We start from the raw sequence: 26,028 nt of genomic DNA on the forward strand, positions 1-26,028 counted from the left end.
GGCAGGAGAATGGCGTGAACCCGGGGCCGAGATCGTTCAATACACTGGCACAAGTTTCCAACTAAAATTGTCCATTAGTATGCCTTCTGTGGATACCAAATCCGAAGACGAGCTTAATATGTTATATAAAATGGTGTATTTGTATATAACCTATGTACATCCTCCTGTATACTTTAAATCATTTTTAGACTACTTAAAATACATAATATATAATGTAAATAGTTGTTAATACTGTATTGTTTAGGAAATAATGACAAGATAAAAGTCTGTACATGTTCAACACAGTTCTTTTAAATTATTATTTCAATCCATGGTTGGTCTAATTCATGCATGCAGAAACCACAGATAGGAAGGGCCAACTGCATTTTGTTTGGAAGTTCTGCAATTATTTTTATGGGTGAGCTTGGATTACAATGTTTTTCTTATAGTCCCCCCTAGGTTTTGGTATCCCAGCCTTGAAATATGAGTTGGGAACTCCCCTCAAGAATAGTTCTTTTCCCCTATACTCTGGAATCGTTTTTTTGTATACTCTGGAATAATTTTGTTACATTCGGTTTATTGGTCCCTAGAATGTTTAGTAGAATTTAGTGTTTTCTTTGTAGATAGATTTGTGACAGTTGTTTCAATTTATTTATTTTAGGATTGTTGACATTTTCTTCATTGAGTGTGTTTTGCTAAATTATATTAATCTAGATTAACAGATTATTAATAATTTAGCAAAAAATCTACATTAATCTATTAATATCAATTAATATAAATTCAGGGGGCTTTTTTGTATTAAATTGTACAGTTTTATTGACCAGCTGTGGCGGCTCACTGCCTGTAATTCCAACACTTTTGATGGCTGAGGTAGGCAGATCACTTGAGGCTTGAACTTCAAGACCAAGTTCAAGTTCAAGTTGGCAACATGGAGAAAATCCATCTCTACTAAATATACAAAAACTAGCTGGGTGTGGTGACCTGAGCCTGTAGTCCCAGCTACTCAGGTGGCTAAGTACAAGAATCACTTGAACCCAAGAGTCAGAGGTTGGAGTGAGCAGAGATCATGCTACTGCACTCCAGCCTGGGTGACAGAGCAGCCACTCTGTCTCAAAAAAAAAAAAAAAAAAAAAAGTACATTATATCCTCTGTGCCTTTTAAAACTTCTGCTGCATTTAACTTTATGTTACATTTTAAATTTCTGTTAGGGGATATTTGACCTTTTTCATTTAATCTTGCCAGAGCTTAGACCTTTTTTTAGTTTTTTCAAAGAACCAACTTTTGCAATTTTTGATACTCTAATCTATTTTAAAATTTTATTTCCTTCCTAATACTTTAAGTTGCTTAGCTCTTAATTTTTAGACTTCTAATATAAGCATTTGAGGCTATGCATTTTCTACTAAGCATCACTTTAGTTGCATTCCACAAATATATAGAAATATATTATTCGTAATTATCCTTTCCTTCATTGTCTGTCAGGGTCCAGATACTTCTCTCAAATATTTGAATAACTTGGATAAAGGACTGTCATCAAAATCTATTCATTTGGCCGGACACGGTGGCTCACGCCTATAATCCCAGCACTTAGGGAGGCCAAGGCAGGTGGATCACGAGGTCAGGAGTTTGAGACCAGCTTGGCTAAGATGGTGAAACCCTGTTTCCACTAAAAATAAGGAACATTAGCCAGGCCTGGTGGCAAGTACCTGTAATCCCTGTTACTCAGGAGGTTGAGGTAGGAGAATCACTTGAACCCGGGAGGCAGAGGTTGCAGTGAGCCAAGATCATGCCACTGTACTCCAGCCTGGGCTACAGAGTGAGACTCCATCTCAAAAAAAAAAAAAAAATCTATTCAGTTAAGAAATATTTGAACACAGGCAAAGCACTGTGCCAGATGACATTGGTGCCACATAAATGAGCATGATTACATCCCTGAAAGAGCTTCTAGTCGAGTGGTGATGTGAAAAAAATGCCTTCAGATAATTTTTAATTTAATGATACTGGAAGTAAATGTTTAATAGATTTTAAAAGAACTCAGTTGATTATCTGTTCCCCGCCTTAAACCTAAAACAAAAGATTATTTAACAGCTAAAAAACTAAATGTCCTCATCATGGCAAATACACACACACACACGTTTGTTTGAGACAGTCCCACTCTGTTGCCCAGGCTGAAGTGCAGTTGTGCGATCTTGGCACACCCACACACACACGTTTGAGACAGTCCCACCCTGTTGCCCAGGCTGAAGTGCAGTGGTACAATCTCAGCTCACTGCATTCTCCACTTCCTGGGCTCAAGCGTCCTCCCACCTCAGCCTCATAAATAGCTGGGACTACAAGAGTGCACCACCATGCCTGGCTAATTTTTGCATTTTTTTGTAGAGACGAGGTTTTGCCATGTTGTCCAGGTTGGTCTCAGAACTCCTGGGCTTAAGTGGCCCGCCTGCCTCGACCTCCCAAAGTGCTGGGATTACAGCCGCGAGCCACCGTGCCTGGCCTATATTTTGTGTGTGTGTGTGTGTGTGTGTGTGTGATTAGGCCCACGTATGTATGTTGTGTGTCATCAAGCCCACATATATATGTATATATATTTTGTGTATGTGTGTATGGCATTAAACACACAAACTATGCCAGAAGTAATTTCTTAATAACATCCTGTTTTTCCTAGGTGTGAAGATGCCTTAAGAAAAAATAAGAGCTTAATTGGGCCGGATCAAAAGGAGTATCAAAGGGAACTGGAGAGAAATTATCATCGCCTTAAAGAGGCCTTACAGCCACTGATCAACAGAAAGATCCCTCAGTTATACAAGGCAGTATTGCCTGTCACCTGCCACAGGTATGCTTATTTTTAAGTGGTTTTAGATATTCTTCCCTCTGAAAGAATATGTTCAACTAGTATAAGTCTTTTTACAGCTTGAGCATCTGTTATCCAAAAAGCTTGGGACCAGAAGTGTTTGGGGTTTCAGATTTTGGAATATTCATGTTACACTTATTGGTTGAGTATCCCTAATCCAAAAATCTGAAATGCTGCAATGAGCATTTCCTTTGAGCATCATGTCAGTGCTTAAAAAGTTTCTGATATTGGAACATTTCAGAATTTTGGATTAGGGATATTCAACCTGTATCATCTATAATCATTCTATAAGGTAAGTAACTTGAGAATCAAAAAGTTGGTACTCATATTAACTGGGACACCACATGAAGTCCTGTCATTAACTTGGAATTTTCTACAACTAAATCCTAGTTCTGTTATTTGTTATTTAAGCAGATAATTTTTTTAGATTTCTTCTCTGTATAATGAGACAGAACTTAAAGAGGTTGTTGTGGAGATTAAATGACATTACAGATGTGAAGTTCCTAGGACAGTGCCTGACATTTCACTTTATAGCACCAGAATTCTGGAAAGGACACAATAACTGCAAAAAATAAACTTTCTTGCATTGTGAAATCAAATTTACATACAAGTATTGAAGATGGTTTCCTCTCAAAATTCCCAATGGGAAACATACTATTCTCCTCCACTTTTGGTTTCCCCTTCAGTCTTTTTGGAAGTTTTTCCTTCTTGCTGCTTCCACTCCCCCTCTCACAGTCTTATACCCACCAGGTCAGAGAGCCAGGGTGCTGGGTCCCTGAGATAGGCCTAATCCTCATCTCAGTTCCTTCAGATCTCCATGGAAATTCCTTTCCATGGAAAGACTGTATTCTTCCTGACCAAAACTTTGCCTTACAATATCCGAGTTTTGCCTTCCTCTATGATCTACTTTTTGGCCAATCCTCCAAGCTTCAGTTCTTAATATTTGTAGGCAGTTTTGTGGAGTTTAGAAAAAAACTTTTTCTTGATGAACAATATCTAGCTTTCAAGACTGCTGTTTCCCTTCAAAGTAAGCTTTGAGATTTGAAGCCAGTGTGATTGATCTTTGTACTTGGCCTTTTCCTTTCCTGGAGATATTAAGCCTCATGGCTTAACCTTAATGGCAGGAAGGATAAGCAAAAGAAACCAACTGATGAGTATCATTGCCTTCACTCTTTATTAGAATTTAAGTTTTAAATTTTTCTTTAGCATTTGAATTTTTAATTTTGCTGGTTTACAAAATCAGGAATATTTGCAGTAGGGATCCTGGACCCATGAGAGGGGAGTCCCTAAGACCCTTTCAGGAATTTCCCTAAGTCAAAACTAATTTCATATTAATGCCAAATATTAGCCTTTTCTCACTTACTCTCTTGTGAGGGTACAGTGGAGATTTCTACAGATTGAGATGTGACATTGGAAAAGATTGACTATAGAAGCAGATGTGAGACCATAGGCATTAAGCCACACTCTTACATGTAAGAGTACCACTCTCCTAAAGCTTCTTGCAAATCATTTTTAATAAGCAATGCTGTTTATAGTAACATGTAATGGGTTATTTTAATAATAACTTAAGATGTTCTTAGTTTTAATTTCTAATATGATAAACATCCATATATAGCCCACATAAAAGATTCCTGGGTTCTCAATAATTTTTAAGAGTGTAAAAAGGACCTGAGACAAAGTTTGAGAACAGCTGGTTTGAGACTTAAAATTTAATAAACACCTGCCTTTTGCCATGTAAAAACCCCAAATCTTTTCCTGAAATCTCTCCCATTATCCCTTAAGTCCTTGTGGTTTTTTTTTTTTTTGAGACTGAGTCTGGCTCTGTCGCCCAGGCTGGAGTGCAGTGGCTGGATCTCAGCTCACTGCAAGCTCCGCCTCCCGGGTTTACGCCATTCTCCTGCCTCAGCCTCCCGAGTAGCTGGGACCACAGGCGCCCGCCACTTCGCCCGGCTAGTTTTTTGTATTTTTTAGTAGAGATGGGGTTTCACCGTGTTAGCCAGGATGGTCTCGATCTCCTGACCTCGTGATCCGCCCGTCTCGGCCTCCCAAAGTGCTGGGATTACAGGCTTGAGCCACCGCGCCCGGCCCCAAGTCCTTGTCTTGTTTATTACAATATCTGCAGCATCAACTGGACAAACGAAAAGACCAGTAAGTGGTGACTGTAATACACTCTACAGCTAAATCTATAAGCCAAAATATGTAAGGCAGAGTATGTAGGATGAGTATCCAACTTGGAAGTTAGCAAGAAATGGTGGCAAAACTTTGAGGTAACTGGCAGAAAAAAAGCATGTAAGACATTTTAAAGGTATATGCAAAAATTGTTTTCTTGTAACTATGTCCTCTCATTTTTTTCCCCAGAGATTCCTTCAGTCGAATGAGCCTTCGCAAAATGGATCTCTAAACTGAATGCACTTGTTTTATTCATCTGCAAAGAGCCATGTATTCAACATCGAGTTTGAAAAGATCTATTGGAAAACAACATGGAATGGAATTCTGGAAATTATTATTCATTGAAGAATGCAGTGGCCAAGAAAATATCAAATGTAGATTGTTAACGCTTGAGAATCATGGCTATAGTTTCTAATGTTCTGGTAACAAGCTGTTGTCTTTTAAGACATTTTAATGACTCAAAGGTACACTATACATTTACCATTATTTATACCATAGCTAACGTTAAATTTATTTACTTTAAGTTCGTATTTTTTAATTTATATTACCATTTATAGATTCATTTTGGAACCATTTTAAATGTAGTAATGCTTATTTTAAAGGTACTATTAAATATGTGAATGTTTACACTAGTTTTACTGAGTGGGACTTCAAAATTTTTATTTATTGACAATTGCAGAGAACAACTAAAGGGTTGACTCAAGAACTAGTTCCAAACCTAGCAAAAGAAACATCATAGATAGCCCCAAATTAAATAAATGAGTTTGGTAACTGTTTCAAAGTTATTTTCCATTTACATTCCCAAAAAAAGGAATTTAGAACTGCAGAACTTTACTTAGTAAAACCTTTGTATAAAATAATTTAAATACTGGAATAACTAATACCAGTGACAACAGCTTGACTTTACGATTAAATCTTATTATACCAATGACAGTAGTATGAACTTCATGATTCTTGGCAACTAAAATGAATGATTCCTCTGTTTCAAATTAAAGCCAGCCATCAGTTTTTGACAATGTAAACCAGTAAATTAGAATCTGCTTAAAGCTATCTTGTAGCACCATGAAGGTAACACAGCTGGGGTTTGAGAGAAATCACATATTTTCTGACACTTGTAGAGTTTAGAAGCATATAAAAAGTAAAATTAGGTGCTTTAATTCATCTAAAATTATATGAAAAAGTCATACAGGAAAAAAAATTTGAGAAGTAACATTTTTAATTTCTTGGCAAGTTTTTCCAAAACAATGCATAGTAATGATTTCCAGAACAGTTTAGAACAATGTTTTTTTGGGTAGTAGTGCAGCTTACAGAATGGCATCATTTACAATCCTTTTCTTCTACTGACCAGTTCTTAATCACTTAAGAACTGACCAGATCCGGGCCCACTGGCTCACACCTGTAATCCCAACACTTTGGGAGGCCGAGGTGGGTGGATCACGAGGTCAGGAGTTCAAGACCAGCCTGACCAAGATGGTGAAACCCCGTCTCTACTAAAAATACAAAAATTAGCCAGACATGGTGGCAGGAGCCTGTAATCCCAGCTACTTGGGAGGCTGAGGCAGGAGAATCACTTGAACCCAGGCGGCAGAGGTTGCAGTGAGCGGAGATCAAGCCACTGCACTCTAGCCTGGACGGCAGTGAGACTTCATCTCCAGATTGGCTGGGCGCAGTGGCTGAGGCCTACCTATAATCCCAGCCCTCTGGGAGGCAGGGGCAGGCAGATGAGGCCAGGAGTTCGAGGACAGCCTGGCCAATATGGCAAAACCCCATCTCTACTAAAAATACAAAAATTAGCCAGGCATGGTGGCGCGTGCCTGTAATCCGAACTACTTGGGTGGCTGAGGCAATAGAATCACTGGAACCTAGAAGGCAGAGGTTGCAGTAAGCCAAGATTGCACCATTGCACTTCAGCCTGGATGACAGAGCAAGGCTCTTAAGTCAAAAACAAAAACCCAGCACTTTGGGAGACCGAGGCGGGCAGATCACGAAGTCAGGAGATGGAGACCACCCTGGCTAACATAGTGAAACCCTGTCTCTACTAAAAATACGAAAAATTAGCCAGGTGTGGTGGCGGGAGCCTACAGTCCCAGCTACTCGGGAGGCTGAGGCAGGAGAATGGCATGAACCCGGGAGGCAGAGTTTGCAGTGAGCCGAGATCGTGCCACTGCACTCCAGACTGGGCGACAGAGCTAAACTCCGTCTCAAAAAAAAAAGAAAAAAAAAAACTGGTCGTATTGCCTTCATTCTATAGTCAATGTAGTATATATTCCAAATACTATATTCAAAAAATATCTACTTCTGAGAGCCTAAGTGATGGTTGATAGCCCACACTCCATGTAACTTTAATGGGCAGTATCATCTCAAATTCCTTTTATCTACATCAATTCAAAGACTGAGATTTTTCAGAGGAGTCAACATCGTTAGACCAAATCTGAGTCAGAAGGGCATATAACCTCAAAACTCAATTTGAGGAGCCAAATAAACAGTAAAGAAAAGTAAGGAGTCAAGAATGGAAATCCCTCCCCTCCAAAAGAGTGACATTTTCCCTTCTTCTTTGGGGGCAGTGATGGGTATAAACATAAGGGAGAGAATAAGGAACCCCTGAAGGGTCACTTCTTATTAGGTTACATTTATGTAAGCGTTTGGACAGAAATCTCACAAATCTCAGTAACAATATCAAAGACTTTATGATTTGTATGATTATCATGCAAAACCAATTATTTTGACATCCTTCAGAACAGAGGCTTCCTCTTAAACATTCATATGATACTGAATACTTCCTTCTTACAAACTTCATTTTTCTTAAAATGTAACTTTCCCACATCAGGAATTTATATTAGTTCTTAACACTGGCTGTCTCTCGAGTATGAGGCCCAGTGTCTATCCTAGACCCATTCCATTCAAAACTTACAGGTAGTACTCAGGACTGTTTAAGGATTTCCATCAGTGATTCTGAAAGGTGGGGAGAACCATGATTTTATCATCATCTCATCATCCTATGGAAGAATGTAAGAGATTATGTAACTGTGTGTGGTTTGTTTTTGAGACGGAGTTTTGCTCTGTTGCCCAGGCTGGAGTGCAGTGGCATGATCCCTGATCCCGGCTCACTGCAAGCTCTGCCTCCTGGGTTCATGCCATTCTTCTGCCTCAGCCTCCTCAGTACTTGGGACTACAGGCACCCACCACCACACCCAGCTAATTTTTTGTGTTTTTAGTAGAAATGGGGTTTCACGTGTTAACCAGGATAGTCTCGATCTCCTGACCTCGTGAGCCACCTGCCTCAGCCTCCCAAAGTGTTGGGATTACAGGCGTGAGCCACCGCACCCAGCCTACTGTGATTTTTTAGTTGAGAAGGTACTCCTTGTTGAAATGGGGTATTATAGTGTTATCCCAATAGCATTTATATATTTAGAATCATTTCTAGGAAAAAAACTCTTTAGTACCAAGAATGTCCCTTAACAAGTCATGAAATCATTCACAACTTACCAATTCACTTTACTAGTTTAAAATGAAATTTTAACCAAGTTTTTATGTGTGCCCAAAGCATCATCTTAACTTTTCCAGTTTTCTATTCCATTAAATCATGTCTACTTTAAAGGACAATTAGATGCAACAAATGTCATTATAAACCTCTTTTAAGTATGACAGCTTGGATGGACTAAGCACAATTTCTCCTCTTTGAAAAACTCTTCTCCTGCACTATCAGAAAGTATTCCGTAATAAAGGTACTGATTATGCATGCTTATTCTCTCATATATATACACATATATATATACACACACTTAGTTCTCTTTAAGAAAATTCAGCTGTATTTATAAAAATATACAAGTAAAAAATTCAAATATTCATATACATAGTTAAGCAGTTTAAATTTTATTGACCTCCCAGTTTTTAAAAAAAGTTAAATTTAAGGTCACACCTCTAAGTTTGATATACTATATACAGATCGTGCAGAATATGAGTTAAAGAGATACAAATTAGTCCATGCCCAAAAAGATTATACTAGAGTACAGAATCATCTTCATAAATACATATAAAATTCTTGTGAAGATAGAAGGGCAACTGTCCAGGTTTTCTGAGACACTTATTTCTAAGTGAATCAAGGCACAAAATGTACACTATTGTTAATACACACATTCTAGACTTTGTGCCTCTGACATAGCCCAAGGATTTCGCTTCATGACTCTTATAAAACTAAATGTACTGAATGAGATTCTGCTTCTTGGGTGAAAAACCACAGGAACTATAAACATCATGTAGATAATTACTCCAAAATATGGAGAATACAAATACGAGCACTTTATTTTAAAAAGCAAACACAAAAGATTGGTGTAAATCCAAGTGTTTAAATGCTTCCGTTTTGGATAATTTAATTAAGAACCGATACAAGTTTGTTCCCAGAAGCTAATGCATCACTAGTCTCTACTGAGGAAAATGAATTCTAAAAATTAACATGGTTTTCAGTAATTCAAATTTCACTATTTATATAAAAACCTAGAGAGACCAATAATATCCAGTAGCTTCAAAAGATAAGCTAAAGACTCTTTGATATAATCAACTTTACCAATGTTTGTGTGGGTGTGTTTAATATATACACAAGGAAAATACACTCACCCTATAATTTCTTATAAAATAGCAAGTAAGGAGTAGAAGTAGGAGATGTAGTAGGGGAAAGAGAATTCAGAAAGTCCTTCTCTTCAGTAACTTTGACTTCAGAATCATCAAAAAGCAACCACTTCCCCTCATACTCCTTTAAGCTTTGCACTACATATGAAATTTTGTTCTCAAATCCACTAATATTAACGCCTGTTTGGTCACTGGATTCCTTGTTTCTATCAGATTCATGGGTCCCATTAGTATCGTTAGTCTCAGAATTTCTATTTTCGGCAAACGCTGTACTAGCAACCTTATCAGGATTAGAGGCTTTGTTGTATAGCTCATAATCTGCTTTGCTCTTTTGTCCTCCAAGAAGTCCAATAGCTTCTACATTTTTTTTGTTCAAAACTTTACTTGGCTGTGTATTTCCACCAACTCTAATCGACACTTCTTCATCATCATAATTCTCAACCACACCCCTTGCTTCCTCCTCATTCAATGGTTCTGGCTTACCTATTTCACACATTTGGTCAACCACAAAATTTCCTTTATCTAGTTCTAAACTGTTAAGGTCAGTGACTTTAACAGAAGCAGTGTAATGCCCACTACTAATTGTAATGCCACTATGCATCACAACCGCAAACAATCCATAGCTGTCGTTAGTTGGCTTTGTGCTCCATTCTTCTAGTGACAATTTAAGAGGTGTCAATAAAGGAGTGTTGATCTTGGAAAGTCCACCACCGTAACAATCAAACCTTTGGGAGGAAAAAAAGAAAAGGTTTCCTGCAGTTACATTTTAAATTCAAAATGTTATACCCCAATCTGAAACCAAGTAAAAATCTGAATGAACCCTTAATATTCAGTCTTCATATATCAGAAAAGCAGAATCAAAACAAGACCCCAACTTTGAATAATATTTGTAATATATGCAGAAACAAAAAAATACTTAATAACTTCTAATATTCAGGCATTTCTGTGGAGGAAATAATTGTATTTTTTCCTTTATTTTCCTAATTTTGTGCAGTAAGAAAATAAATGGTATTTTAAATAGCCTGAACCTGAACTGAAAATGTTACATTTTAGGTTTTTTTTTTTCAGACAGGGTCTGTCACCCAGGCTGAGTGCAGTGGTGAAATCATGGCTCACCACAGCCTTCTGGACTCAAGTGATCCTCCCACCTCAGGCTCCTCCTCCTCAGCCTCCTGAGTAGCTGGGACCACAAGTGCCCGCCACCACACCAAACTAGTTTGTGTATTTTTTGTAGAGATAGGGTTTTGTCATGTTGCCCAGGCTGGTCTTGAACTCCTGGGTGCGAGCCATCCACCTTGGCCTCCCAAAGTGCTGGAATTACAAGTATGAGCCACCCACGCCCAGCCCATTTTAGTCATTTTTAGTGTGAAGTTTTTCTCTACCAAAAATTGGGAAAGTAAGTAAAATATTATTTTTTACTATTAGCAAACGGAAGGTCCACTGAATAAGGGGCTATATGTTATCTTCTGACATAACCAAGTGTGAGAGAGCTACTGTGAAGCCCTCATGGTAATTTCAAACAAGTAACTAATGTACAAAGGAGTCACACATACAATGACATTATACATGTCAGGAAAAAAAAAAACCAGACTATCCAAAACAATTAGCATTTTTTTCAAACTGTGGAAAGACTAATTTCCTGGTTTACCTTAAAACAAGGAAGAATTTAGCCTTTCCCGCCCTTTCAAAAAAAATCTTGATGTATATAAAATTTGTTCCCTGCTTTAGTCAGCTCTACTGAATTCTGCTACTAACATCTAAGAGGGAATGAATGTGAAAAGATGAATAAAGAAACTGGGTGGGCATGGTTGCTCACGCCTGTAATCCTAGCACTTTGTGAGGCCAAGGCAGGTGGATTGCTTGAGTCCAGAAGTTCAAGATCTGACTGGGCAACATGGTGAAACCCCATCTCACTAAAAATACAAAAAATCAGCCAGGCATGGTGGCATGCACCTGTAGTCCCAGCTACTCAGGAGGCTGACGTGGGAGAATCACCTGAGCCTGGGAGGTCAAGACTGCAGTGAGCTAAGGTAGTGACACTACACTCCAGCCTGGACAACTGTCTCCAAAAAAAAAAAAAGACATCATACTTAATAGAATATGTATTCATATCAAAAGCATTTGTTTCATTTTTACAGGGAAACTGTTAATAAGAGAACAAAACTTTACTAAAGCAATCTTTACGATCTACTTCATTTGAGTACTTTCTATTCCTACTATTACAGCATTTTGAACAAGACTTATCTTCTACAGCAGCTCATTTTCTTCATATAGCTCTTATTTACAATACTTACTCCAAACCGCTAGCAGCAAAGCACTTCAAATGAATAGTTATAACTTCAGGCATTTTGTCAAACAAAAGACTTCGTTCAGCTTCAGTATAATGATGGCAGTTTTCACAGAAATATTTATCTTCTCCTACGATCCTTTCTACTGAAGCAAATTGTGAAATTGCCCATCTCAGGGTCTTCATTTCTGTTTTTGGCTCTGGAGAAACTGAAAAAGAGAATCCTTTCACTCACAAATACTTCTCTCAGACATTCAAAAATAAACCACAAAGTTTCATGTTCAAAATTAGCATTTAACTTCAATTGACCAACCCATTCCTAAATAACTAGAGATTTTTTTTACTTCTGAAACTACTTTCATAAGTGCATCCTCAACAGTATACGTATCTTTTAAATATCTATATTTGATCAGCCCCAAAATATGACAGACAGCAAAAACAAAATAAGCTTGGTCTCTGTCCCTCAGTGTAAGACAAAATAGTTTACGTTTAATTGCCAACTTTCAGTATGTGACAGGTAAACCTGTCTATGATTATTTCCTATGGTATTTCCATATTTTGTGCTATGCACTAGACACAACAGTGGCTCAATTATTGTGTTAAAAATAACCTCAGTAGCTCTCAAAGACTCAGGTTCCCAAAAGTGCACTTATTAAAGCATTTCAGTTTTCCATTCTAACACGCTCTATATCAAAATCAAGATGTCATGATTTCCCAAAAGCTAACCATGTATAAGTGAAGCCAGATAAGCAGAAAGGTCACATTAGATGCTAAAAGCTAGCTTTTTTCCCCTCCCTAATTATAGTCTATTAGACTTTGTGCTGTTAAAGAATTATAAATATTCCATCATGGTCCACACAAGACTCCAATTTTGCTTACTTTCAGAACTCTCCTCTACTTTGGAAAGCTCATCTTCTTGTACTGGCACACTGATGTCTTGAAAATCTTCTCTTCTTTCTGTTAAACTTTCACATTCCAAGCAACGCGTCCTTAATACCAGCTGACCTTGAAATAATTTCTCCACTAGCTCAAAACCAATTTGTTCCTCACCTAAAATGAAAATAGGAAAATGTACATCTATATAGATTAGCTTCTCATTATAGTCCAAATAACCAATTTTCCATTTAAATAAAGTATATCATGAATAACAGTTCCATTTTCATAGATCAGCTTATTAGCATTATTAGCTTATTAGAGGTACCCTATTAATGAAATTTAAGGTCCCTGTAAAGATAAAAACTTTGACTATGAATTACTAGTGTCTCTAAAAGAAGTCAGTTGTAGGCCGGACACGGTGACTCATGCCTGTAATCCCAGGACTTTGGGAGGCTGAGGTGGGCAGATCACCTGAGGTCGGGAGTTCAAGACCAGCCTGACCAACATGGAGAAACCCTGTCTCTACTAAAAATACAAAATTAGTCAGGTGTGGTGGCGCATGCCTGTAATCCCAGCTACTTGGGAGGCTGAGGCAGGAGAATTGCTTGAACCCGGGAGGTGGAGGTTGCAGTGAGCCAAGATCATGCCATTGCACTCCAGCCTGGGCAACAAGAGCAAAACTCTGTCTCCAAAAAAACAAAACAACAACAACAAAGTCAGTTGTATTGTAACTCCCTTCCTAAAGACACCCTCCCCATAGAATAAACCCAGAATAAGAATGACATTTTCAGTAAAACTATTCACCATATCAGTATTACACATTTTCCTTGATATGTGTAGATCTGGACAAAACTTGGTAAAAATCTAGTTCAAGTATGGTGTAACTTGCAGTTATGCACCACCTACCAACGTTTCAATTATTTAACAATGGACCACATATTCCCATGATTTTTACTGTACCTATGTTTACATATCTATGCTTAGATACACAAATACCATTGTGCTACAGTTGCCTACAGCATTCAGTAGTTACATGCTGTACAGGTTTGTTGCCTAGGAGCAATAGGCAAAGCTTGCCTGCAGCCCATAACAAATTCATGAACTTTCTTAAAACATTATGAGACTTTTTTCTGATTTTTTTTTCTTTTTAGCTCATCAGCTATCATTAGTGTATTTTGTGTGTGGCCCAAGACACTTCTTCCATTGTGGCCCAAGGAAGCCAAAAGATTAGATACCCCTGGTCTATACCATATAGGCTAGTTGTATAGTATGCGCTAGCATCTAGTTATGTAAGTACACTGTGATATTCGCACAATTAAATTAACAGCACATTTCTCAGAACATATTCCTGTTGTCAAGCAACACATGACTGTACTTAGTCTGTACTTTAAAAATTTCACTAAATGCAACGTCCTTCTTCAGTTTATGTCAAACATTGCATAAAGGGAAATGTATTCTTAAATGTACATTAAAATATACTGAACTTCCCTACTTTATGTATTTTTTTGAGACAGAGTCTTGCTCTGTCACCCCAGGCTGGAGTGCAGTGGCACAATCTTGGCTCCACCTCCTGGGTTCAGGCAAGTCTCCTGCCTCAGCCTCCCGAGTAGCTGGGACTACAGGCGTGCGCTACCATGCCTGGCTACTTTTTGTATTTTTAGTAGAGATGGGGTTTCACCATGTTGACCAGGCTGGTCTTGAACTCCTGACCTCAGATGATCTGCCCGCCTCGGCCTCCCAAAGTGCTGGGATTACAGGTGCGAGTTAACATACCCAGCCAAACTTCCCTACTTTATAAGCTGTAAATTAAAATTACTTTAATGACATTACACACACACACACACACACACACACGTAATACTATACACACACACTAACCTAAGCATAGCACTTCAAACACCATAGTTCACATTCAGTGTTAAATTTCCTTCTCTTGAAACAATTTTAGTCAGAGATTATATGCTCCTACCTATCAAAGTCTAAGAATTATACTAACCTTTGTTTATGGGTTTAACTTCATTAACATTCACAGGTGTAACAGTATTTCCTGGAGATTCAAATCCACAAGCATGAGTTGTGTTATCATTTTCATACTTCCCCAAGTCCTCTTCAGGATCATATTCATTTTCTTTAGATTGTCCTTTGGCTCCTTGGTTTGTTGTTATTTTTCCCAGACTACAGAATTTAGAAAGAATGCTGGGTTGCTTAGTTGCAGACTTTAACCAATTTATTTTAACTCTTGATTTCTTTTGTGAGGGTCTTGGACTCTCATTTTCAGAAATACACTTGGGAATTATTTTAGGAGGAATCTCTAATGTATCACTTGTAGCTTTTCTTTTTGATCTAGTTTGTCTCTGGTTCTCTTCCAATGACTGGTGTTCCTTGGATACTTTAACTTTTTTCTTCATGTTACCAAATTCAGTGTCACTTTTTCTTTTCCCATTTCCTTTTGGGAGTTTTTCTTTACAGTCTTCAGAATGCCTCACACTGTCCATCTCCATGCTGTTAATACCACTCATTTCCTCTTTCTGATGAGGTATTTCTTCTACCTTAGTAGGTAATTCTGCCACATTTTTTACTTCTTCTTTTTTTAGGAGTTGGCATGTTTCTTGAATGTTTCCCAAAATACACTGTAATACTTCCTGTGCATCATGCTGTAGATAGCCTTCATACATAGGGTTGAGTTCCCTATAAATAAAAATTTCCATTTCATCTATTCTAGTTTTGAAGATACAGTACATAAAATCTATATAGAAATTAATTCATGTAAGGAAAATCATAAATTATTTCATTTTTTAAATCTCAAGACATTTATTCAGCACTAATTTGGAATTTCTTACCTGTAACTAAAAGAGTAACTTGTACCCTACTTTCATTATAATACCTTGATCCTCTTCTAAATATAATAACTAATACTTAGATAATGCTTACCATATACCAGGTTTTAGTCAAAATGTTTTTTTATCTATGTATACATTATCTTCACAATAACCCTATGAGGTACTATTATCCCCACTATTTACAGATATAGGTACTAAGGCACAGAGAGGTTAATTAACTTGCCCAAGATCACAGAACTACTTAGGATGAAAAGCCAGTATTCAAATCAGCACGCTCTTGGCCACCACGCTACAATAGCTTTTTTTTTTTTTTTTTGGACAAGAGTCTTGCTCTGTTGCCCAGGCTGGAGTGCAGTGGCACAATCTTGGCTCACTGCAACCTCTTCCTCCCGGGTTCAAGCGATTCTCCTGCCTCTGTCTCCTGAGTAGCTGGGACTACAGGTGCGAACTACCACGACCAGCTAATTTTTGTATTTTCAGTAGGGGCGGGGTTTCACCATGTTGGCCACACTGGTCTTGAACTCCTGACCTCAAATGACCCACATACCTTAGCCTCCCAAAGTGCTGGGATTACAAGTGTGGGCTGTGACTGGCCTACAATACCTCTTAATTAAGGTATAGCAATAAATTGCACCTAGTTCTATTTTTAAACTGAATGCTTAAGTGATTGTTTTAAAGACTTGCCCTATTAGTATAATTTTATTTGAATAAGGCTATTTTATATATTGTTTCATTTTTAAGAAAATACCAAAAAGCAATCTAATCCAGTTAGCCAACAGTTCTCTAATCCCATATAACAAAAATAGAATATTTAGAATTTACAGTTCTTACACATATTTTGAATATAGTCCTATAATTCCTAATGTGAAATCCTTAGGACCACACATTTAGAAATTCAGACATTTTCAGATGCAATGATAATATGGCATATAAGTAAAATATTTATCACCGACATGATATGGGAGTACTCTATAATTAAATACATTACTACTTCTATAGAAGAATGTATGAATATTCACATTAGAGATAAATATGAATGACTATAAAAAGCCTCATATAATATATTCAAATCTAACAAATTTAGCACCAAATATATGAAAAAAATTTCCAGTATTCAGAGCCTCTGAGATACAAAGGACTGTGGACCTATAGTTTCTACTTTCCTTGCCCTTTTATTCCTGTTTCTTCACATACCATTCTCCTCCAAGGATATAAACAAGTAGTTAAATTGAAACCCTAAAATTATATTATAGGCTATACCTGAGTGTGTTAAGCAGTCGCCTTGGCTGAGTGGCAAGTTCATCAGTATATTTCTCTGGATTTAAGAGAAAACTAGCTTGGAGCTGTTCAACCGAAATGATTAAGGACTGTAAACTGCATATCAATTCATAACTTGCCAAAGAATCTTCTTTGCAATTTCCCTGTCAAGAAAGAAACACACAAACCAATAATTTTATGAACAAATTAAGTACCTTCCCCCTTTGTCTGTGTCTCACTTAAGAATACTAGGTTTTCTAAGTTGCATTATAGCACTAATTTTAAAGGATATACAAATAAGCCTTATTTTTTATTTTTTTGAGACAGGGTCTCTGTCACCCAGGCTGGAATGCAGTGGCTTGATCGCAGCTCACTGGAGCCTCAACCTCCTGAGATCAAGCAATCCTCCACCTCAGCCTCCCAATTAGCTGGAACTACAAGCTCACACCACCACGCCCTACTAGTTTTCATATCTTTAGTAGAGACAGGGTTTTGCCATGTTACCCAGGCTGGTCTCAAAATCTTGCACTCAAGCGATCCATCACCCACCCTCACCTCCCAAACTGCTGGGATTAGAGGCATGAGCCACCACGCCTCGTCTTTTTTTGTAATTTTAAGAGGAATTTTTGAATTACTATTTATGTGACTTACAATGGTTTTTTAATTATGGAAGTCAAAGATTTCTTTAAATACTGTGTAGTTACTTAAATTTTAAGTCAATTTGAAAACACAATGGGTAAATAGGTTGTACATGGGTGTGACATATTGTGATTATAGTACACAATAATGTATAGTATACAAGTAACAAAAGTTTGATACACATATTACAGGAGCAAACAATCTGTAAAAGGGAATTATCTAGTTAGCTACCTTGAAAGAATGAAAAATAATTGCCTGACAATAGTTCGTTAACAGAGAAATAATCTTTGTCACCCACCCCCGCAGTCTCTTCATTTCCAGGCAAGTAAATTTCCATTAATTTACTTTTGCTTTTTACATTATTTTCTGTTACTGTTCTTACCTTGTCTTTTTGATTGGCTTCATCCTTTAGAGCTTCTTTCTTCCTTGAAATAACATTAAATAAGTGCTTTACTCCAGATTTAAAACCGGGACAAAAATATAATACCTATAAAAAGTGAGACTGTCTAAGTGTTCACTGAACAATATACGTAAAATCATTAAAACAACATCATGCTTTCTATAGGCCCTTTTAATGTGTAGTACCTAAAATTCTGAGATTAAGTTTTGTGTCAAAATTTGTTCTCCACTTCATCAGTAGTAGCCCAGTGTATTCCCTCACTGGCACAAAGCACTGAGTCTGGGCAGATATTGCTAAGACTTTAAGGTTACAAGAACACACAACACAAAGCCAACGTTATTTCCAAGGGATAAGATACGTATTACTGTAGCACCAGCAATCAGAGAAAGAAATTAAAGGTTTGAACTTCCACTTAAGGTCTACTCAATTTTGCTATCCCACCTTTATTTAGTCTATCACTTTCTCTTATCCCAAAGCAAGTTTAACAACATGCAACGTATTATTTTAGCCTGTTCTGGTTCATTTACAATCAAAGGCAAAGACAGTATGGACATTAAAGTCCTCCAATAACTCAGAAACATTAAATGTTACATTATTCTTTGCCTACTAAAGTTTTGTTATATAGCAAAACTGTCAATTTACCTGAAGTATACTATTAAGATAGCAAGTATTGCCGAGATTATTCAGTCCCACAAATGGTAACAAGTTTTCTCTCTTCTCACAGTTTATAGGTGAAGACTGTGCTGCAGGAACAACTTGATCACTATTAAATATAGAAGGGGGAAAAGATAATCAAGTAGTTATCTCAAAGAAACAAGGTGAAAATATTACTTCCATAGATTTAGTCTTTTCCCAAAAGTTGTATAATCTGAAAAGTATGTGAATCTTGTTCAGATGACATTTTAAGAAATACAGGCTCAAAAACTGCTATATGCCCAGAATGAAAGTTTTTAAAACATTATTACACATACCAAGCCACAGAACAATTCCCTTAAAAGGATGTTAATCCTATTTTACAGAGCAAAAAATTGAGGAACTGAGAGACTGTGATTTGTTTTACCTACTTTGACATTTTAATCAAGTAGTGTAACTGAACAGAAACCTGGGAATAAATTAACCATGGCAATATTTGGGAGAGGCTGAACTAAGAAAGATTATATTAATAAGAATTCAAGGAAAAGAAAGTCTATGAAGAAAATTATATGGCCGGGCGCGGTGGCTCAAGCCTGTAATCCCAGCACTTTGGGAGGCGGAGACGGGCGGATCACGAGGTCAGGAGATCGAGACCATCCTGGCTAACACGGTGAAACCCCGTCTCTACTAAAAAATACAAAAAACTAGCCGGGAGAGGTGGCGGACAGCTGTAGTCCCAGCTACCCGGGAGGCTGAGGCAGGAGAATGGGGTAAACTCGGGAGGCGGAGCTTGCAGTGAGCTGAGATCCGGCCACTGCACTCCAGCCTGGGCGACAGAGCAAGACTGTCTCAAAAAAAAAAAAAATTATTTAGCTATCTCTCACTTAAAAATAAAATGTTCAGAAGGTGAGTGTGGTGGCACTGAGATGTAATCCCAGCTACTTTAGAGGACTGCTTGAGCCCAGGAGTTCAAGACCAGCCTGGGCAACACAAGGAGACCCCGTCTCAAAAAATAAATACATTATTATTCTTTTACTTCTTTAACAACAAAAAAAAACCCACTAGGTCTTCCCAGTATTTTATTTTACAATTGCTAGCTATTATTACTCCAGCACCTCAAAGTATTTAGAAGTATGAATGCTGATAAACAAAAGGTTCACTCTCAAACAATCTCCTCAACTGGTTATTGATAGCTATTGGAAATTAACACATGGGACCAAATCCACCTTAGTCACCCAGCAGAGTGACTATATGTTAAACAGGGAAGCAGTACAGACTCCAGCTAGAGCTGCTGGTGGTGGAATAAAGTATTTCACTTTGTTCTGATTTATTTTCTGTAGCTAAAGAATTTATTTGCATCAAAAGCATTACTTATTTTTAAGTTTATTTCTATAATTTGCAATCGTATGCCTCCAACAGGTATGACTAGTCACATGACTACAGTTTAAAATGTCTTATAACCGTCAAGTCTTCTGAACCAAACAAATATATATACATATATATATAACCTTTTACCCCTACACAAATGTTTTGCACGACAAATAAATTTAAACTCAGAAAGACAATTTTAATCTATGAATATTTCTCCAAGTTAGTCTACATGGCTGAGCACAGTGTTCATGAGTTAAACATTATGGATGTGATCCCTATGGGGAACCACCAGTTTTGCTGTTCCTACTATAAACGGCTAGACTTGACTTATTAAGAAGTACACTGAAGTGTACTTTTTTGTGCCTCTATAGACTATCAAGTCAGAGTGGAGGTGTCAACCAAGTTCACTGCTGCTTCACTGTAGAATTTTTAAAGTACAGAAATGTAAGATACATACATTTCAGATGCTCTATATTCAGAAGCTTTTTCTTCATTTTCTTGAGAATCTGTGAAATCCAAAGCTCTCTTAGTTTCCTTTTTCTGAAAAAACTTTAAGGAAAGTCTGTTTTTCTTTGATGGGCTACCTCTTGAAAGTCCATTACTTTCACTAGGTATGACACCAGGCATTTTTTTCTCAAATCCCAAGGAGTTGTCAATAATTAATTTATAGAGGAAAGTTGTAATCAATTATATCTGTTAATCACAGAGAAAAAATTTCATTAGTTTTCGGTTATCAGTTTTAGGCAACAAAATCATCAATTTTGAAAACAAATTTACCAAGGGAATGGTACAAATTAGAAATTAATATTTGAAAACCTAATGCCTGCCAATAGGCACTCAATATTTATTGCTTAAATGAAAAAGCTTACCACACTATTCTTAAAGAACAAAAAATAGAAGCTACTGAATTTTTAAAATCAGTCTGCTATGGATTAAGGGTCGCATTACAAAATATCCTATTTAGCAGACCTACAGTAAAGTAGTGTAAGTAGTAAAAACTTAATATTTCATTATAATAATTCATTCAGAAAAATTGAGCACTATCACCTCTAATTCTCAAGTACATGGAAAGGATGAATGGAAAATCAAAGTAGTGCTGGACGATAATGAGTCCTCTCTTCCAATGCCTTTTCTAGTTATTAACATGAATACATGAAAATAAAGTACCTAAAAAGTTTATTAAAGTATAATTTGCATTCAAGGCATAGAGATGGTGTTAAGATATACCTAAAACCGTAAAGTTTTATTATCTTTCAATAATAAAACACATGCAAAGTTGAGACAGTGATACAAAACACTGTTGGATGCACTTTGTGTAAATCCAATTCTTAATGAGCCAGAAATCACAATACTCGTTTTCCAAACTTTTTTTAAAACTTAGGATTCCAAAAATAGTGCTTTGAGTAGGAAAAAAGATGATTTGGTTTGCCATTTGCAACTTTCCCACCCTGTTTTAAAGCAAAACTTTCACAGGAAAAAATATGGCAACATTTGTAGGAGTTACTAATATTTTCTACATCAGTCCTATTTTTCAGGACATGTGAGGAAAAATTATCTAACTAGAGTATTACCATAATAAAATTACTTAAAGCCCAAAACTTCAGCAACGAGTTTCAAATTTAAAATGCAGAGTAATAAAATGAACTACACAAAACTCACTCAAATTCCATCCTTAATAAGCATTTCACGTGGCTGACACTGATCTAGGAATTCACACTAAACTCAGCACTGAAACCATTTTTAAGACCCAAGTCAGGAAGAACTGGAAAAGCTGATCAATCTCCCCATTCTGTCTCCAACTTCACTTACTCTCCTATCCACCTAATGCTTCACCTAATGCTTCTGAGGAAGCGCTGTCTTCTAAATGACAAACTAACCTACGCTAAGTTCTCAGGGATCGCCAAGCATTAATGATTCTGATAAAATGTTTTTCTCGAGAGCCAATTCTAATGGATGACAGAAACTGGATCTCAAACCGACAGAGTAACCAGACTTCACAGGAGGGAAGAATGATTAGGCAGGTGAAATAGCGGATCGTCAGCTTAATCAACAAACCAAACCTCCTAGTCCCTCAAAGCAATGTTCACACCGAGAATGTAACATTTTGCCAGGTGCAGTATCTTCCGTGCTATTATTTCTTGCTCCTGGCTTTCCTTATAACTGGGGGGGGCTGTTACATGCAAAATATTTCTCCTGTAACTAAGTCAACTTTCGCAGAAAGCACGACGAAACGACCATTATCTGTTGACAGCGTGAATACTCAGTCCCAACAGTTTTAAATTCTTTTTGAGATGACACGACTCGATTCCGATTTTTCAAGAAAAATATACAAGGACATCTTCGCCAAGGTTTAAGACGCGGCGTTCTAAACACTTCTGGAAAAAGTGTAAGTGAAAGAAAATGCGCGGTAAAATTTCGCAATTACTGACCGATCCAGGGCAACCTGCGTGGAAACGTTTCTTTCTCCCCAACCTTCACCGCTCTCGGGAACGGAAAGGAAGCTGGAAGAACCAGCAGCGACTAGGCTGCCGGGCCGGGGGAGGCTGGCGGCGGCGTTCTCGGCCCACACCCCCGCGCCGGGCGCCCTCGCCGCGGAGTTGGCCTATTTACGCCCAGCCCGCACCTGCCTTCTCGCGTCCCGGCGGCGGCAAGACAGGCGCCCCGCCCGAGGCACACAAGGCTCCCGCTGGCAGCTCGACCAGGGTGCGAGGCCAACACGGTCCCGGGGGTCTCCCCGGCAGCTCCTCTCCCGCGCCGGCCGAACTTGCCCCCGCGCCGGGGCGCCGGCCCCTCCTCCCAGGCCCTCCTTACCTGGTCATGGCCCAAAGCGAGGTCCGCGGCAGTGACGCCGGCAAGTCCAACCCGAATGAGTGTGGGTGCGACAGGTGAGTCCCTGTTCCGAGTCCGCCGGGTCCCCCCGGCCCCAGGAAAATCTGGTCGGATCACCCTCCCCGCGGGGGAGTGACCATCCGCTCCCAAGAGCGGGAACCCCGACCGCCGCTCGGTCCCGCCTTGCACCGGCACCAACTACATCCCCGGAGCGGCGCCTATCCGCGCCCGCCCCGGGATAGCCAGGAGCGCAACAAGCAGCAGCCCCGCTCGCCGAGCGCCTGAACCGCTAGGGTCTTTCGCACTCCGCCACCGAGGGGAACTTGGCGCGTTTTCCTCAGTCTCAGGACCCCCGTGTTTTAGCCTCCGCCCGCGCCAGCGCTGCGATTGAACGTGGCGTCCTTTGAAATTGCCGGTTCCAGTCTCCACGCTGCAGAGACGCGAAAGGCAGGAGCCGTCTCGCGACGGTCACTCGCCCCCGGCACGCACGGGCTCCAGAGCCAGCTGGGACTGTAGCTCCCCAAGAGCCTAACGGGTTCCACAGTTTCAAACAGCGCAGGCAGAGAGCCGGGCAGCTCGTGCGGGTCCTCGCTAAGGGCGCGCGCGAGGTGCTAGCGGCCTGGCTGGCGGGCTCGAGCCTCACACCCTTTTTTTAACCATTCGTGCGCGCGAGTTGAGGGAAACGCGTACGGGTCGGGAGACGGGACAGAGAGCAGACGGGACGGGCCACCGCCTAGAGAAGGAGCCCAAATTCACCAATCCATGATGAACAATCCCCAAAACCGCGCCTCCCACCGCCCGGGGGAAACCAATCAGAAGTACCTAGACCAAAGCCAATTAGAAGGGCGGGAGCAGCAAGTCCCTCTAATAGCAAAAAAGAAGAAAGGTGGGCTCCAGCCAATCATTGTTCGACATACGGAGTGTTCCTCAGGCACGGCGCCCCTCCTTCCGCTCTCATTGGCGCTCGAGTGCGCGCTTTCGCTGCCGACTGTTGAAATCTTGTTTGGCGTTTTGTTAATCCTCGACGGTGGGACGCCGCGGAGGGTGCGGCTTCCGGAGCGAGGCCCTCGCGGCAAGCCCCGCCTCCCTTCGTGCGTACGCGCCCGGGCGGGGTGACCGAGAGAGCCGCTCCGGAAAATGGCTGCCTGGCTGCATGCCGGGGCTTCACCCGGGCTTTCGGTTTGGAGTCGCGGCCACACTAGGCCTAGGGCCATCCAATGAGACAAGGCGCTGCCACGGATAACGATACATTCTCAGGCGAATGCTGTAGAGCTGAGGCCCACTCCTCAGCCCCTACTCGCCTCATTTTCTCCTGTTTACCCCTCCCCTTCTCGGCCGCAGGAGGAAACGAAAGAACAGTTTCAGGCCCAGCTCCGGCCGCGGGAGCTTCCCAGGGTTCCCGCGCGAGCCCTCCCAAAGAGTTCAGGAGCGGCAGGCAGGCCTCATCTGGTTGTGCTTCCTTTTGTGTTTGTGTGCTTGCTCTGATGAGGTGACCTCAGGTCAAGTGCTGCAATTAAGCAGGATACGTTCAGCCCAGATCCATTTAAATCAAGTATTTTTAAGGTGCCTACTATGTGCCAGGCATTTTTCAAGGCGCGAGGGATGAAAGGCATTCCCTGTCATAAAGGAGCATTACATTCTGGAGACGGAGACATAAGTGACACTAAAATAAGTGATGGGTACAATAGCCTGGAAAGATCTCTTTGAGTTGACATTTGAGCAGAGCTGAATGAAAGCTGAGCGAGCCTTGGAGGAATCTGGGGGAAGAATGGTGCGGGCAGAGAGAACAGCAAGTTACAGACGTCCTGAAGCTTAATGCGCTTGGTGTTTTGAAAAGAAGCAAGGAGGCCAGGGCGCTTAGAGCACAGTGAATTTGGGAAAGAAGATGGGAGGAGATGAGATGAGTGAGACAGGCAGGACCCTGGGTAAGCCGAGTAAGGAGATGGGAGTCGTTGGATTATTCTGAGCTGGGGAGTGGTGGGATTACACGTTGACCTTCAAGAGTACAAGCAGGGCTGGGCGCGGTGGCTCACGCCTGTAATGCCAGCACTTTGGGAGGCCGAGGCAGGCGGATCATTTGAGGTCGGGAGTTGGAGACCAGCCTGACCAACATGGAGAAACCCCGTCCCTACTAAAAATACAAAATGTGGCGGGCGTGGTGGTAGGCGTGGTGGCGCAGGCCTGTAATCCTAGCTACTCCGGAGGCTGAGGCAGGAGAATCGCTTGAACCCGGGAGGCGGAGGTTGCGGTGAGCCAAGATCGCCACACTGCACTCCAGCCTGAGCAACAAGAGCAAAACTCTGTCTCAAAAAAAAAACAAAAAAAGTACGAGCAGAAAGGTCAGCCAAGATGCTACTTCAATAAGCCAAGGAATAAATTATGGTAGTCGGGAATAAGACGGTGGGATGTTGAAAACTGGTGGGTTCAAGATACATTTTGAGCACAGCCAACGAGCTCTACTGATGGACTGGCTGTATTATAATGTAAGAAAAAACAGGTCGGGTGGCCAAGACCGGTGGACCGCTTGAACCCAGGAGTTCAAGATCAGCCTGGGCAACATGGCAAGACCCATCTCTACAAAATCTCCAAAAATTGGCCGGGCATGGTGGCATGTGCCTGTAGTCCCAGCTACTCGGGAGGATGAGGGGGGAGGATCCCCTGGCTGCAGTGAGCCGAGATGCACCACTGCGACAGTGTGAGACCCTGCCCCCCCAACCCCCTTCAAAAAAAAAGAGTCACAATGATTTTTTTTTTCACCTGAGCAACTTAGTGTTGGTCCTTGCTAAAATGGGAGTCTTAGTGGGCTCAATGGGAGGGATCATCGTTCTTAGAATATTAAGATTGAGGTGTTTAACATACAAACAGAGGTTGAACCAGCAGATAACCAGATACATGAGGACAAGATTAGAAAATTATATAGGTCAGTCTTAGCCATTGTGCACCACAGACTGGCAGTGTCTCATTTTCTAGTACTAGCAGAATTATTGCTACTTTCAAACTCTACGAGAATAGATAAGCAATTCTACTTTCCCATATCCCTGAGATCCTATTGTCTGCAGCCACTATTCTTCCTGTACACAGTGTGTGGTATCAGTTAAGATTCAGTTGTGGAAAGTAGAATCCATTTCAGCTAGTATAAACACAAAGGGTATTGAATATTTGGGAGGGTTGATTAAATAGCCTCTAGATTAGTTTTTCAGGAATGAGTCCCAAAGTTTTCACAGAACCAGGCCACTAAAGAAGCAGTGACTCTTCTATGATCAGGAAGTGACAT

At 40.0% G+C, this 26,028-nt stretch overlaps 2 protein-coding genes across 21 annotated transcripts in view; one reads left to right on the forward strand and one right to left on the reverse strand.

Annotated features, from left to right (window-relative positions):
* The window catches only part of DOCK7 (dedicator of cytokinesis 7), a 228,671-nt gene extending 223,043 nt beyond the window's left edge, over positions 1–5,628 (forward strand). For all 17 annotated transcript variants that reach the window (XR_012419326.1, XM_005543186.4, XM_005543187.4 and 14 more), the window contains 2 exons: positions 2,642–2,809; positions 5,186–5,628. Coding sequence is in view for 16 of the 17 variants with exons in the window: in XM_005543186.4 (XP_005543243.1) it covers positions 2,642–2,809; positions 5,186–5,228 (211 nt within the window). In the remaining variant the exon portion in view is untranslated. The remainder of the gene's footprint in view (positions 1–2,641; positions 2,810–5,185) is intronic.
* A 3,220-nt stretch (positions 5,629–8,848) lies between these two features.
* USP1 (ubiquitin specific peptidase 1) lies at positions 8,849–23,835 on the reverse strand. 4 transcript variants are annotated; one of them, XM_074005272.1, is made up of 9 exons: positions 23,577–23,835; positions 20,383–20,431; positions 18,564–18,684; positions 17,904–18,008; positions 16,886–17,046; positions 14,782–15,473; positions 12,789–12,959; positions 11,917–12,118; positions 8,849–10,347 (listed from the first exon to the last, which is right to left on the reverse strand). In XM_074005272.1, exons 6-9 carry the CDS (start codon positions 15,458–15,460, stop codon positions 9,612–9,614), a joined length of 1,788 nt encoding a protein of 595 aa, XP_073861373.1. In that variant the 5' UTR covers positions 15,461–15,473; positions 16,886–17,046; positions 17,904–18,008; positions 18,564–18,684; positions 20,383–20,431; positions 23,577–23,835; the 3' UTR covers positions 8,849–9,611. The 4 variants fall into 4 exon arrangements, with proteins under 4 accessions (XP_073861373.1, XP_005543257.3, XP_073861363.1 ...); XM_005543200.5 differs by having other exon boundaries at positions 20,383–20,618; XM_074005262.1 differs by lacking the exon at positions 23,577–23,835 and adding an exon at positions 22,737–23,143.
* Positions 23,836–26,028: the final 2,193 nt, after the last annotated feature.

This window comes from Macaca fascicularis, chromosome 1 (assembly GCF_037993035.2).
Source record: "Macaca fascicularis isolate 582-1 chromosome 1, T2T-MFA8v1.1".
Taxonomy (NCBI): domain Eukaryota; kingdom Metazoa; phylum Chordata; class Mammalia; order Primates; family Cercopithecidae; genus Macaca; species Macaca fascicularis.